This window comes from Sapajus apella, unplaced genomic scaffold, assembly GCF_009761245.1.
Source record: "Sapajus apella isolate SASKATOON/1434 unplaced genomic scaffold, GSC_monkey_1.0 scaffold50, whole genome shotgun sequence".
Taxonomy (NCBI): Eukaryota; Metazoa; Chordata; class Mammalia; order Primates; family Cebidae; genus Sapajus; species Sapajus apella.
The window spans coordinates 8,375,253-8,388,673 of NW_022436990.1; the positions used below are offsets into that span (position 1 = coordinate 8,375,253).

Sequence of the window (13,421 nt, forward strand, 5' to 3'; positions counted from 1 at the left end):
TCAACCACTGATTTGACTGCTGGGTATGGAGGACATACATTAGTGATGGAAATGATGTATTACAGGACTTCCAAAATCACAACTGGACTAGGAGTTAAATAGGTATGAAATTTGACCTGAATAATGAGCTTAATCAAATTTACTTCTTTCTTTCTTTCTTTTTTTTTTTTTTGAGATGGAGTCTTGCCCTGTCACTCAGGCTGGAGTATAATGGCACTATCTCAGCTCTCTGCAACCTCTGTCTCCCGGGTTCAAAAGATTCTCCTGCCTCAGCCTTCCTAGTAGTTGGGATTGCAGGTGCCAGACACCACATCCAGCTAATTTTTGTATTTGTAGAGATGGTGTTTCACCATGTTGGCCAGACTGGTCTCAACTCCTGACCTCATGCCTGCCTTGGCCTCCCAAAGTGCTGGGATTATAGGCATGAGCCACGGTGCCCAGCCAATGAAATTTACTACTATCATGGGGTTTTTCATTGATTGTGCTATAATTAACTGGAAATAGTTTTGTGGCCCAGTTATGGTTATCACCTTTCTTTTTTCCTCTTCCCTCCTTTACATTCCACAAATATTTGTTGAGAACCATCATTGGGAGTATAGCAGTGAACAAACCAGACAAAAATCTATGTTTTCATGGAGCTGAATTATAGTCATGAACAGACGTTTTAAAAAAGTAAAGTATATTAGGGTTTGAATAAGCGTTAGGAACTAAAATGAGGGAGGAGTAGGGATTTTTGTGCCAGGAAGGGAGGGTGGTTTAAGCTTTACTTTTAGATAGGGCAGCTAGGAAAGGCCTTGCTGAGGACGACTTGGGGACTTGAAGGATGTGAGCTGTGCAGATAGATATCTGGGGGCAGAGTGTTCCAGGCAGGGGGACCAAGTGGGTGCAGACTCCCTGAGACAGCAGCATATTTGTGTGTTCAAAAAATAAGGAGGGCCAGGCGCAGTGGCTCATGCCTGTAACACCAGCACTTTAGGAGACCGAGGTGGGTGGATCACGTGAGGTCAAGAGGTCGAGACCAGCCTGGTCAACATGGTGAAACCCTGTCTCTACTAAAAATACAAAAATTAGCTGGGTGTGGTGACTCATGTCTGTGATCCCAACTACTTGGGAGGCTGAGGCAGGAGAATTGCTTGAACCCGGGTGGCAGAGGTTGCAGTGAGCCGATATTGTGCCACTGCACTCCAAACTGGGGGACAGAGTGAGACTCTGTCTCACAAAAAAAAAAAAAAAAAAAAAGGGAGGCCATATGGCAGGACTATAGTGAGCCAGAGGAGGTAAATTAGTCAGATGATATCAGATGGAGATTTTATAGTGCATGGTAGGCCACTGTAAGATGTTCAGCTTTTCTTCAAGTGGAAAGTCCTTACAGAGGAATAATTTCTAGTTTAATGATACCATAATGGTGGCTCTATAGAGAATACATTTATGAGGGGCAAATTTAGGGAATTTTTGAGGAACAAGGGCTGAAATAAGAGATCAATTGGGAGACTGTTGTAAGTCATTTTCTTCCTCTTTGCCCCATCCCATCCACTTGTCCATCTCTCTACATTTGCTTTTCTGAGAAAATATGAACAACTGACTTTTTAGGGATGTTCTGAGCTACATACTTTGTAGTACACTAGTCAGTGTAGTAACTAGTAGTGAATGTCTTCCTAAGTCTTTCTTTTTTTTGAGACAGGTTTCACTTTGTCACCTAGGCTGGAGTACAGTAGCACAATCACAGCTCACTATAGCCTCAGCCTCCTGAGTAGCTGGGACTACAGGTGTGCATCACTACACCCAGCTAATTTTTAAATTTGTGGAGATGAGATCTCACTATGTTGTCCATTGCTGGCCTCGAACTCCTGGCCACAAGTGATCCTTCCACCTTGGCCTCTCAAAGTACTGGGATTACAGGCGTGAGCTACCGTGCCTGGCCTTTTACTAAGTAATTACATATGAAACAACAGGTCGGGGTCTTTAAATTATTCCTCTAATGATACTACATTTATGTTACTTTATCCATATTTTTTTTGTCATAATCGTTCTCTTGACCAGCGACACAACTGTTTTACCTAGTCATCCTCTGACAAAAGACAGTACAATGTATATTGGCCCAGAAAAAAATTAAGCCATTGAATGTAGCCTAACTAGAAATTTCTTCAAACTGAACTCACTAGTTGCAGAAAGTTGACTATTATTTTTCTTTTCCTGAGACAGAGTCGCACTCTGTCAGGCTGGAGGACAGTGGTATGATCTCAGCCCACTGCATCCTCCACCTCCTGGGTTCAAGCAATTCTCCTACCTCAGCCTCCCGAGTAGTTGGGATTACAGGTGCCCACCACCACGCCCAGCTAATTTTTTTTTTGTATTTTTAGTAGAGATGGGATTTCACCATTTTGGCTGGGCTGGTCTTGAATTCCTGACCTTGTGAACCTCCTGCCTCAGTCTCCCAAAGTGCTGGGATTATAGGCGTGAGCCACTGCGCCCAGCCAGTTAAATTTTTTTTTTTTTTTTTTTTTTTAAGATGGGGTTTCTCCATGATGGCCAGGCTGGTCTTGAAGTCCTGACCTCAGGTGATCCACCCACCTTGGCCTCCCAAAGTGCTAGGATTACAGGCGTGAGCCACTGCACCCGGCCAGCCAGCCAGTTAAATTTTTATGAAACACAAATTGTTTGCTTGACCTTGTCCTTAATAAAACCCTCTAAAATGACTGACTTTTCTTTAAACCAGGAAGAAAATATACCTGGATAATTTGTGTGCATTTTATGTAATGAACACTAAATCTCAAACCTGTAATCCCAGTGCCTCGGGAGACCAAACACAGTAGTGGGGAGGATCACTTAAACCCACTAGCTCAAGACCAGCCTGGGCAACATGGTGATTCCATCTCAGAAATTAACGGCTTGGTGGTGTGCGCCTGTAGTCCCAGCTACTTGGAAGGCTGAGACGGAATGATTACTTGAGCCCAGGAGTTCAGGGTTAAAATGAGCTATGATTGAGCTGGGCGCGGTGGCTCACGCCTGTAATCCTAGCACTTTGGGAGGCTGAGGTGGGTGGATCACCTGAGGTCAGGAGTTTAAGACCAGCCTGGCCATCATGGTGAAACCCCATCTTAAAAAAAAAAAAAAAATTAAAAAAAAAAAAAGAGCTATGATTGTGCCACCGCATTCCAGCCTGGGCAACAGTGCAAGACCCTGAACCTAAAATTAAAAAATCTGCAATATATTTCATTAAATCTGAGGTACAGTTGATTGAAAGACTATCTTTTTTTATGTACCATTAAGAAAAGAAAAATGGGCCAAGCATGATGGCTCACACCTGTAATCTCAGCACTTTGGGAGGCTGAGGTGGGCAGATCACCTGAGGTCAGAAGTTCAAGACCATCCTGGCCAGCATGGTGAAACCCCGTCTCTACAAAAAATATAAAAATTAGCTGGGCCTGGTGGTGCATGCCTGTAATCCCAGCTGCTTGGGAGGCTGAGGCAGGAGAGTTGATTGAACCCGGCAGTCGGAGGTTGCAGTGAGCCGAGATCGCACCACTACACACTAGCCTGGCGGACCAAGCAAGGCTCCCTCTCAAAAAGAAAAAAAACATTGCTAGTTAATTAAAATTAAATTGTAATTTGTCATCAATTCAAAGACATTCCTGGCCGGGCAAGGTGGCTCATGCCTGTAATCCCAGCACTTTGGGAGGCTGGGGTGGGTGGGTCATGAGGTCAGGAGATCGAGACTATCCTGGCCAACATGATGAAACTGCGTCTCTACTAACAGGAGAATTGCTTGAACCCAGGAGGCGGAGATTGCAGTGAACTGAGATCCCACCATTGCACTCCAGCCTGCAACAGAGTGAGACTCGTCTCAAAGGAAAAAAAAAAAAGAAATGTCTGTTTTAGATAATGTTAAGGTATAAGAAATATGCATCTAGAACTGATGAAATATGATAGCATATTAACTTTTCAGTTAAATTTTGTGCTGATAGTGCGGGTGATTTTATTTTGGAGACTGGCTTTTCCATTATACATCTTGGTTATTAAAAATAGGACTTAGGCCAGGTGAGGTGGGTCACCCGCCTTTAATCCTAACACTTGTGGAGGCCGAGGAGGGAGGATTGCTTAAGCCCAGGAGTATGAGGCTATAGGAGCTATGATTGCACCATTGCACTCCAACCTGGGCAGCACAGCGAGACTCTGTCTCAAGAAAAAAACAAAAAAGAGGCCGGGCGCGGTGGCTCAAGCCTGTAATCCCAGCACTTTGGGAGGCCGAGGCGGGTGGATCACGAGGTCAAGAGATCAAGACCATCCTGGTCAACATGGTGAAACCCCGTCTCTACTAAAAATACAAAAAATTAGCTGGGCATGGTGGCGCGTGCCTGTAATCCCAGCTACTCAGGAGGCTGAAGCAGGAGAATTGCCTGAACCCAGGAGGCGGAGGTTACGGTGAGCCAAGATCGCGCCATTGCACTCCAGCCTGGGTAACAAGAGCGAAACTCTGTCTCAAAAAAAAGAAAAGGAAAAGACAAATGGTAGATTGAGTTAATAGCTCTTAAGGCAATATATTCATGGATAACATGCTTTAATAAGGTATACAAGAGAGAATTTAGCCTGGTGCAGTGGCTTACGCCTATAATCCCAGCACTTTGGGAGGCCAAAGTGGGAGGATCACTTAAGCACAGGAGGTTGAAACCAGCCTGGCCAGCATAGGGAGACTCCATCTCTTAAAAAATTAGCCTGATGTGGTGGACACGTGTGGTCTCGATTGCTTAGGAGGCTGAAGCAGGAGGATCACTTAAGCCCAAGAGTATGGTAGGTGGCCTATATGTTTGTTAAAACTCTCCAAACATATACTGAAAATCTTCATTTTATTGTATGTAAATTATACCTAAATAAAAGTGTTACGTGCATAGTACAGGGATATTTTATATAGATGAAAGTTAAAATTTAAGAAGCCAAGTGTTGTGCTATCAAAAAAACAATAGGCTGGGTGGGGTGGCTCATGCCTGTAATCCCACCACTTTGGGAGGCTGAGGCAGGTGGATTGCAAGATCAAGACCACCCTGTCTAACACAGTGAAACCCCATCTCTACCAAAAATATAAAAACTAGCCGGGGGCATGATGGCACACGCCTATAGTCCCAGCTATTTGAGAGGCTGAGGCAACAGAATGGTTTGAACCTGGGAGGCAGAGGTTGCAGTAAGCCAAGATCGCGCCACTGCACTCCAGCCTAGGTGACAGAGCGAGACTCTGTCTTCAAAAAAAATAAGTAAATAAGGGAAACAATGTATTTAGTATAGAAGGATAAGGAAATGGAAGAGAAAGAATCGTTTTAATAACTTGGAATAATCTTAAATTGGAAGAATAAATAATGTCTTCTCAAATGTAGATATCTCTGAAAGGTCAGTTTAAAAAAAAATCTGAAAGCAAAAATATACATATAGATGTGAAATTTGTGAAACAGGGTCTTACTGTGTTACCTAGACTGGAGTGCACTGGTGCAGTCGTAACTCACTGCAACCTCAAACTCCTGGGCACAAATGATCTTCCTGCCTCAGCTTCCTGAGTAACAGGGACTACAAACATGTGCCACCATGCCAAGCTAACTTTTTTGTTTTGTAGAGACAGGTCTCACCATGTTGCTGAGGCTGGTCTCAAACTCCTGGGCTCAAGCGGTCCTCCCGTCTTGGCCTCCCAAGGTGTAGGAATTCCAGGCATGAGCCACCTTGGCTGGCCTGGCAAAAATATTTTATATACACGTTTAGAACAACGTATTAACAACTGAGAGGAAATTTTGACAGAATATAAAGTCAAGGAGATCCCTGAAAATGTCTGCTGGTGTCTTCAGTTACAGATTTTGAGGCCCTTTGCCTGAAGATCCTGTTTTGATAGAGCTGGGATTCTGTTTCTGGTTTTGAGGGTTTTTTGTGAGACAGAGTCTCACTTTGTCACTCAGGCTGGAGTGCAGTGGCGCTTCTTGGTGGATTACCTGGGGTCAGGAGTTCAAGACCAGCCTGACCAACATCGTGAAACCCCATCTCTACTAAAAATACCAAAGTTAGCCCAGCATGATGACACACACCTGTCGTCCTAGCTACTTGGAGGACTGAGGCAGGAGGATTGCTTGAACCCATGAGATTGAGGCTATAGTGTGTGTCATTTTTCTGGGCTTGTTTTTGTTTTTGTTACTGTTTTTGTTTTTTTTTAAGAGACAGGGTTTTGCCGTGTTGCCTTGGTTGGTCTTGAACTCCTGAGCTCAAGTGACCCAATTGCCTCAGCCTCCCAAAGTGTTAGGATTACAGGTGTGAGCTGCCATGCCCAGCCAGATTCTGTATTGACAAGCAAACCAGGTTGATTCTTATAGGGTGTGTTTTGGAAATGCTAGACTAAGCAATGAAAACATAAGAAGTGGAAAAATGCCGTAGTTATTATTCCAAGAACTGATCCACCTGCCTCAGCCTTCCAAGTAGTTGGGATTACAGGCGTCTGCCACCATGCCCAGCTAATTTTTGTATTTTTAGCAGAGGCGGAGTTTCAGCATCTTGCTCTGGCTAATCTTGAACTCCTGACCTCGTGATCCACCCACCTCGGCCTCCCAAAATGCTGGGATTACAGGCGTGAACTACTGCGCCCAGCCTCTGCCTTTTATATATAAAGTTAACATGTGCTGGCCGGGTGTGGTGGCTCACACTTGTAATCCCAACACTTTGGGAGGCTGAGGCGGGTAGATCACCTGAAGTCAGGAGGTCAAGACCAGCCTGGCCAACATGGTGAAACCCCATCTCTACTAAAAATGCAAAAATTAAGCCAGGCACAGTGGCTCATGTTTGTAATCCCAGCACTTTGGGAGGCTGAGGTGGGTGCGTTGCCTGAGGTCAGGAGTTCGAGACCAGCCTGGCCAACATAGTGAAACCTCATTTCTATTAAAAATAGAAAAAATTAGCAGGGCGTGTTGGCAGACCCCTATAACCCCAGCTACTAAGGAGGCTGAGACAGGACGAATTGCTAGAACCCAGGAGGCGGAGGTTGCAGTGAGCCGAGATCACTCATTTGCATTCCAGCCTGGGCAATGAGCAAAAGTCCGTCTCAAAAATAATGATAATAATAATAAGTAGCTAAGTATGGTTGTATGCCCCTGTAGTCCAACTATTGGGAGATTGAGGCAGGAGAATCACTTGAATCTGGGAGGCCGAGGTTGTAGTGAGCTGAGATCGTGCTACTGTACTTCAGCCTAAGGGACAAAGTGAGACTTCATTGCAGGGGAAAAAAAAAAAAAAAAAGATAACATGTGATGGCGTTTAAGGCCCACGTAGATAATCTGGGATAATCTCAAAATCTCCATCTCAAAATTCATAATTGAATGACATCTGCAAAGTTCTTTATTGACATTTAAGGTAACATTTATAGTTCCCTGGAATTTGGATATAGATACTTCCTGGAAGCCATTATTCAGCCTATCACAATAAACATCTTAAAAGTGGCCTGGGTGGGCTCAGTGGCTAATGCATGTAATCCCAGCACTTTAGGAGGCCGAGGTGAAAGGATTGCTTGAGCTGAGGAGTTCAGGACCAGCTTGGGCGACATAGCTAGATCCTGTCTCTATTTAAAAATAAAAAAGTTTTAAAAAGGAAATAGGAAAAAAAAAAAAAAAAAAAGTAGCCTGAATGTGATTTTAAAAAAATAAAGAAACAGAGTTCTCTCTTTTCTTTTTTTCTTTTTCTTTTTTTTTTTTTTTGAGATGGAGTCTCGCTGTCACCAGGCTGGAGTACAGTGGTGCGATCTCGGCTCATTGCAACCTCCGCCTCTCAGGTTCAAGCAATTCTGCATCAGCCTCCCAAGTACCTGGGACTACAGGCACACACCACCATGCCAAGCTAATTTTTTGTATTTTTAGTAGAGATGGTGTTTCACCATGTTGGCCAGGATGGTCTCGATCTCCTGACCTCATGATGTGCCTGTCTTGGCCTCCCAAAGTGCTGGGATTATAGGCCTGAGCCACCGCGCCTGGCCCCACTTTTGAATTTTTTTGGAGACAGGGTTTGACTTTGTTGCCCAGGCTGGAGTGCAGTGGTGCAATCTCAGCTCACTGTAACCTCCATCTCTTGGGCTCAAGCCATCCCACCACCTCAGCCTCCCAAATAGCTGGGACTACAGATGGGCAACACCATGCCCAGCTAATTTTGTATTTTTTGTAGAGATGGGGTTTTGCCTTGTTGGCTAAGCTGATCTCAGACTCCTGAGCTCAAACAGTTTTGAATGCGACAAGGTGGGTGGATCACTTGAGGTCAGGAGTTCAAGACCAGCCTGACCAACATGGCAAAACCCTGTCTCTACCAAAAAATACAAATATTAGCTGGGTGTGGGGGCCCGTGCCTATATCTGAGGTGGGAGAATCACTTGAAACCCCATCCCCAAAACAAAAAGTAAAATGTTACACACACACACACACACACACACACACACACACACACACACACACACACACACACACACACAGTTTGAAATCATTGAGTAAACAGCTTTGCGTTCAGCATTTTTTTCATTTACAATATGATTAAAATTTGAGATACTAATGACTAGGTGACATTCTTAAAGTAAGTTCTAGGTTTTTCCACCTAGAGTACTGTTTTTCAAACAATGTATTTCATGTCTTTGCAGCTTGCTAAGACTTGTCTTTTAGGGTTTTGGCTCTTTACCTAAGTCAGAATTACCCAAACAAGTTAAAATGTTTATTGTTTAAAGAGTAAGAAAAACAGCCGGGCACGGTGGTTCATGCCTGTAATCCTAGCACTTTGGGAGGCTGAGGTGGGTGGATCACCTAAGGTCAGGAGTTCAAGATCAGCCTGGCCATCATGGTGAAACCCCATCTTTAAAAAAAAAAAAAAAGAAAGAAAAACAGATGAAGTTTAAAAATCATAAATAGAATAGTCTTCTTATAAATGAGAAAGTAGGCCGGGCGTGGTGGCTCACACCTGTAATCCCAGCACTTTGGGAGGCCGAGGCGGGTGGATCACAAGGTCAAGAGATCGAGACCATCCTGGTCAACATGGTGAAACCCCGTCTCTACTAAAACTACAAAAAATTAGCTGGGCATGGTGGCGCGTGCCTGTAATCCCAGCTACTCAGGAGGCTGAGGGAGGAGAATTGCCTGAACCCAGGAGGCGGAGGTTGCGGTGAGCCGAGGTCGCGCCATTGCACTCCAGCCTGGGTAACAAGAGCGAAACTCCGTCTAAAAAAAAAAAAAAAAAAAGAATTCTAGAATTGAATACTATAGAATTAAGATAATACTGTTGCCCAGAGCACCTGCTCCAAAATGTATGTTAAATGGTTTTGAGTACTTCTTTAGACTCAATAATCTTTTGTTATTTTTGTTTTGTTTTTGCATTGTCCTGCCTGAGCGAAAAAATGAAATTATATAAAAGCACATTATTTTCATTAAGATACTGGTTTTTTTTTTTTTCCCTAGCTTAAAGCAATAAATGTAGATCTTCAAAGTGATGCTGCTCTGCAGGTGGACATTTCTGATGCTCTTAGTGAGCGGGATAAAGTAAAATTCACTGTTCACACAAAGGTAAATGTGATTTTGTACTTCTATTATTTTAGCCATTTATTATACTACGTATGTGATATGTTGACTGGGACTTGGGTTTTAAACATAATTGGAAAGAAACTATTTTAACAAAAATAGTTATAGGAAATGTACTTCATTTTAGATTAATATTCTGAGAGTCAGAACATAGACAGAAAGCAAATGTAATTTTTTTCCAGATTTTTACTAGTAGCTTTTACCATTCTTGTTAGTTTTAATTTTGTTGTTCTTTCTGTTAGTCAAATTACTGCCTTACAAATTATTATTTTATTTATTTATTTTTTGAGACAGAGTGTCACTCTGTTGCCCAGGCTGGAGTGCAGTGGTACAGTCTTGGCTCACTGCCACTTCTGCTTCCTGGGTTCAAGCATTTCTTCTATTTAAGCCTCCTGGGTAGCTGTGACTATAGATGCAAGCTACTACGCCCAGCTAATTTTTATATTTTTAGTAGAGACGAGTTTCACCATATTGGTCAGCGTGGTCTTGAACTCCTGACCTCAGGTGATTCATGCACTTCATCTCCCACAGTGCTGGCATCACAAGCGTGAGCCACTGTGCTCAGCCTAACATAACTTTTAAGTTACTGTAGCAGTAACAGTACTGTATAAGAGTCTGTCAGCTTACTTTCCCAACAGTCCAAAGAAAATTTGGTCTAGATATCTCAGGCTTTTATGATATACTTTAAAGGGCATTGATGGTCTTGAAATAAGGTGAAATTTTAAAAAAATGATAGAAAATATTTATTAAAAACTTTTTAAGGCCAGACACAGTGGCTCATGCCAGTAATCCCAGTACTTTGGGAGGCCAGGGCAGGATGACCACTTGAGTCCAGGAGTTCAAGACCACGTCTTAGACCTCATCTTTACAAAAAATAAAATTAGCCAGGTGTGGTAGTATGTGTCTGTAGCCCCAGCTACTCAGGAGGCGGAGGTGGGAGGACTGCTTGAGCCTGGGAGGTTGAGGCTGCAGTGAGCCGAAATTGTTCCACTCTAGTCTAGTGACAGAGCAAGACCCAGTTTCAAAAACCTTTTTAGTGTAAATTTGATTTTTATTCAAGAAAATCTCTATCTTTACAGAGTTCATTGCCAAATTTTAAACAAAACGAGTTTTCCGTTGTTCGGCAACATGAGGAATTTATCTGGCTTCATGATTCCTTTGTTGAAAATGAAGACTATGCAGGTTATATCGTAAGTATTGAGACTCCATTTTAATCCTACTTTCTAGGAGGTTTTAGATATTTGATTATGTTTTGGAATCTTGTTTAGCATGTTCTGTGAACTGTTAATTTTTTTGAGACACAGTCTTACTCGTGTCGCCCAGGCTGGAGTGCAATGGCATGATCTTGGCTCACTGCAACCTCTGTCTCCTGGGTTCAAGAGATTCTCCTGCCTCAGACTCCTGAGTAGCTGGGATTACAGGCGCCCGCCACCATGCCCTGCTAACATTTTTTTGGATATTTAGTAGACATGGAGTTTCACCACGTTGGCCAGGCTGGTCTTGGACCCCTGACCTCAGGTGATCACCTGCATCAGCCTCCCAAAGTGCTGGGATTACAGGCATGAGTCACCACACTCAGCCTGTTACATTTTTTAAATTGCCAGTTACAAAACATGTTTGGTTACCACCTTTTATCCTGAATTGTTTTCTTAGGGGATATGGGGGTATGTTATGTTCCCTCATTTAAACTTAAATTCTTACTGTTTGTTAAAATTGAAATGGGCTTTTCCTAGGGATTAAGGAGATGTTACAAACCATACTGGTTTTAAAACCATAGTTGGACACATACTTAAGAGTTGGAAGTCTCTTTAAGAGGTTATCTAGGCCAGGTGCGGTGGCATGCCTGTAATGCCAGCACTTTGGGAGGCCGAGGCTAGTGGATCATCTTGAGGCCAGGAGTTCAAAACCAGCCTGTACAACATGGTGAAACCCTGTCTCTCCCAAAAATACAGAAATTAGCTGGGTGTGGTTGTGTGTACCTGTAATCCCAGCTACTGCAGCCTGGGCAACAGAGTGAGACTCTGTCTTCAAAAAAAAAGATCTTCCTCTGTCATGCAGGTTGGAGTGCAGTGGTGCGACCTTGGCTCACTGCAACATTAGCCTCCCAGGTTTAAGCAATTTTCATGCCTCAGCCTCCTAAGCAACTGGGATTACAGGCATGTGCCCCCACTCCTAGCTAATTTTTGTATTTTTGATTAGAAATGGGGTTTCACCATGTTGGCCAGGCTGGTCTTGGACTCCTGTCTTCAGGTGATCCACCCACCTTGGTCTCACTAAGTGCTGGGATTATAGGCATGTGCCACCATGCCCGGCCTCAGGTTACCTAATCTTAATATATACCAGATGTGGCCAGGCATGGTGGCTTGCACATGTTTACCCCAGCACTTTGGTAGGCCAATACAGGCAGATTGCTTGACCACAGGAGCTCAAGACCAGCCTGGGCAACATGTTGAAACCCTGTCTGTACCAAAAAAAAAAAAATAATAATAATAAAATAAATATGTACCAGATGTTATAATCAAGAATAGATGGTTATCATGTCTCAACTGTTAACCACATTCAGATTTCTAAAATTTAGTTTTGTTTGATTTTTTTTTTTTTTAAATCATTATGACCTGATTTCATCTCCATCCTTGTGGCTTCTACTCTTTTTTTTTTTTTTTTTTTTGAGACAAGGTCTTGCTCTGTCACCCAGCCTGGATTATAGTAGTGCTAAGCATAGCTCACTGCAGCCTCCAACTCCTGGGCTCAAGTGATCCTCCTGCCTCAGCCTTCTCAGTAGCTAAGACTACAGATGTCTACACCCAGCTAATTTTTAAAAATTTTTTATCGAGAAGGGTCTCACTGTTTGCCTAGACTAGCCTCAAGTGATATTCCTTGGCATCCCAAAGTTCTGGGATTACAGGCATGAGCCAGCCAACAGTTTTTATTTATACTCCCTTCCTTCTAAGATAATTTTTTTCTTGTGTCTTTTTCTTAAATGATACATCACTTCTTGGTCTTATATCTTTATTTAAGATAAGTCCTTACTTACTCCCTGACTGTGGATGAATAGAATGAAGTTACTTATTGTGTCTTGTTCTTTTATTTTTATTATTTATTTATGTTTTTGAGACGGAGTTTCACCATGTTGGTCAGACTGGTCTCAAACTCCTGACCTCAGGTAATCCACCCGCCTTGGCCTTCCAAAGTGCTGGGATTACAGGCGTGAGCCACCACGTCCGGCCTTGTTCTTTTATTTTTAAAACAGTTTTTTCTTTCTGGTACACTCCTCCAATCCAGGACCTGTTTTAACATCCCTTGCTGGATTGTAATGTATTCATTAATTTTAAAAAACACAATAGTGGGCTGGGCATAGTGGTTTACGCCTGTAATATCAGCACTTTCAGAGGTAGAGGCAGGTGGATCACAAAGCCAAGAGATTAAGACCAGCCTGGTCAACATGGTGAGACCGCATCTCTACTAAAAATACAAACATTAGCTGGGTGTGGTGGCGTGCTTCTGTAGTCCCAGCTACTTGGGAGGCTGAGGCTGGAGAATCACTTGAACCCAGGAGGCAGAGGTTGCAGTGAGCGGAGATCCCACCACTGCACTCCAGCCTGGGTGACAGAGTGAGACTCCGTCTCAAAAAAAAAAACAAAAAACAAAAAACATGATAGCATAAAGCTATTACTAGTTCATTAATTTTAAAAAATACGGCTGGGCGCGATGGCTCATGCCTATAATCCCAGCACTTTGGGAGGCCAAGGCGGGTGGATCACGAGGTTGAGAGATCGAGACCATCCTGATCAACAAGGTGAAACCCCGTCTCTACTAAAAATACAAAAATTAGCTGGGCATGATGGTGCATGCCTGTAG

At 43.2% G+C, this 13,421-nt stretch overlaps 1 protein-coding gene across 2 annotated transcripts in view; it reads left to right on the forward strand.

The window, feature by feature from the left end:
- Nucleotides 1-13,421, forward strand: part of SNX6 (sorting nexin 6) — a 62,140-nt gene that overhangs the window by 10,964 nt on the left and 37,755 nt on the right. Inside the window, exons 3-4 of one of the 2 annotated variants that reach the window (XM_032242577.1) lie at nucleotides 9,444-9,548; nucleotides 10,643-10,753. In XM_032242577.1, coding sequence (XP_032098468.1) covers nucleotides 9,444-9,548; nucleotides 10,643-10,753 — 216 coding nt within the window. The remainder of the gene's footprint in view (nucleotides 1-9,443; nucleotides 9,549-10,642; nucleotides 10,754-13,421) is intronic. The other variant, XM_032242578.1, reaches the window with a different exon arrangement.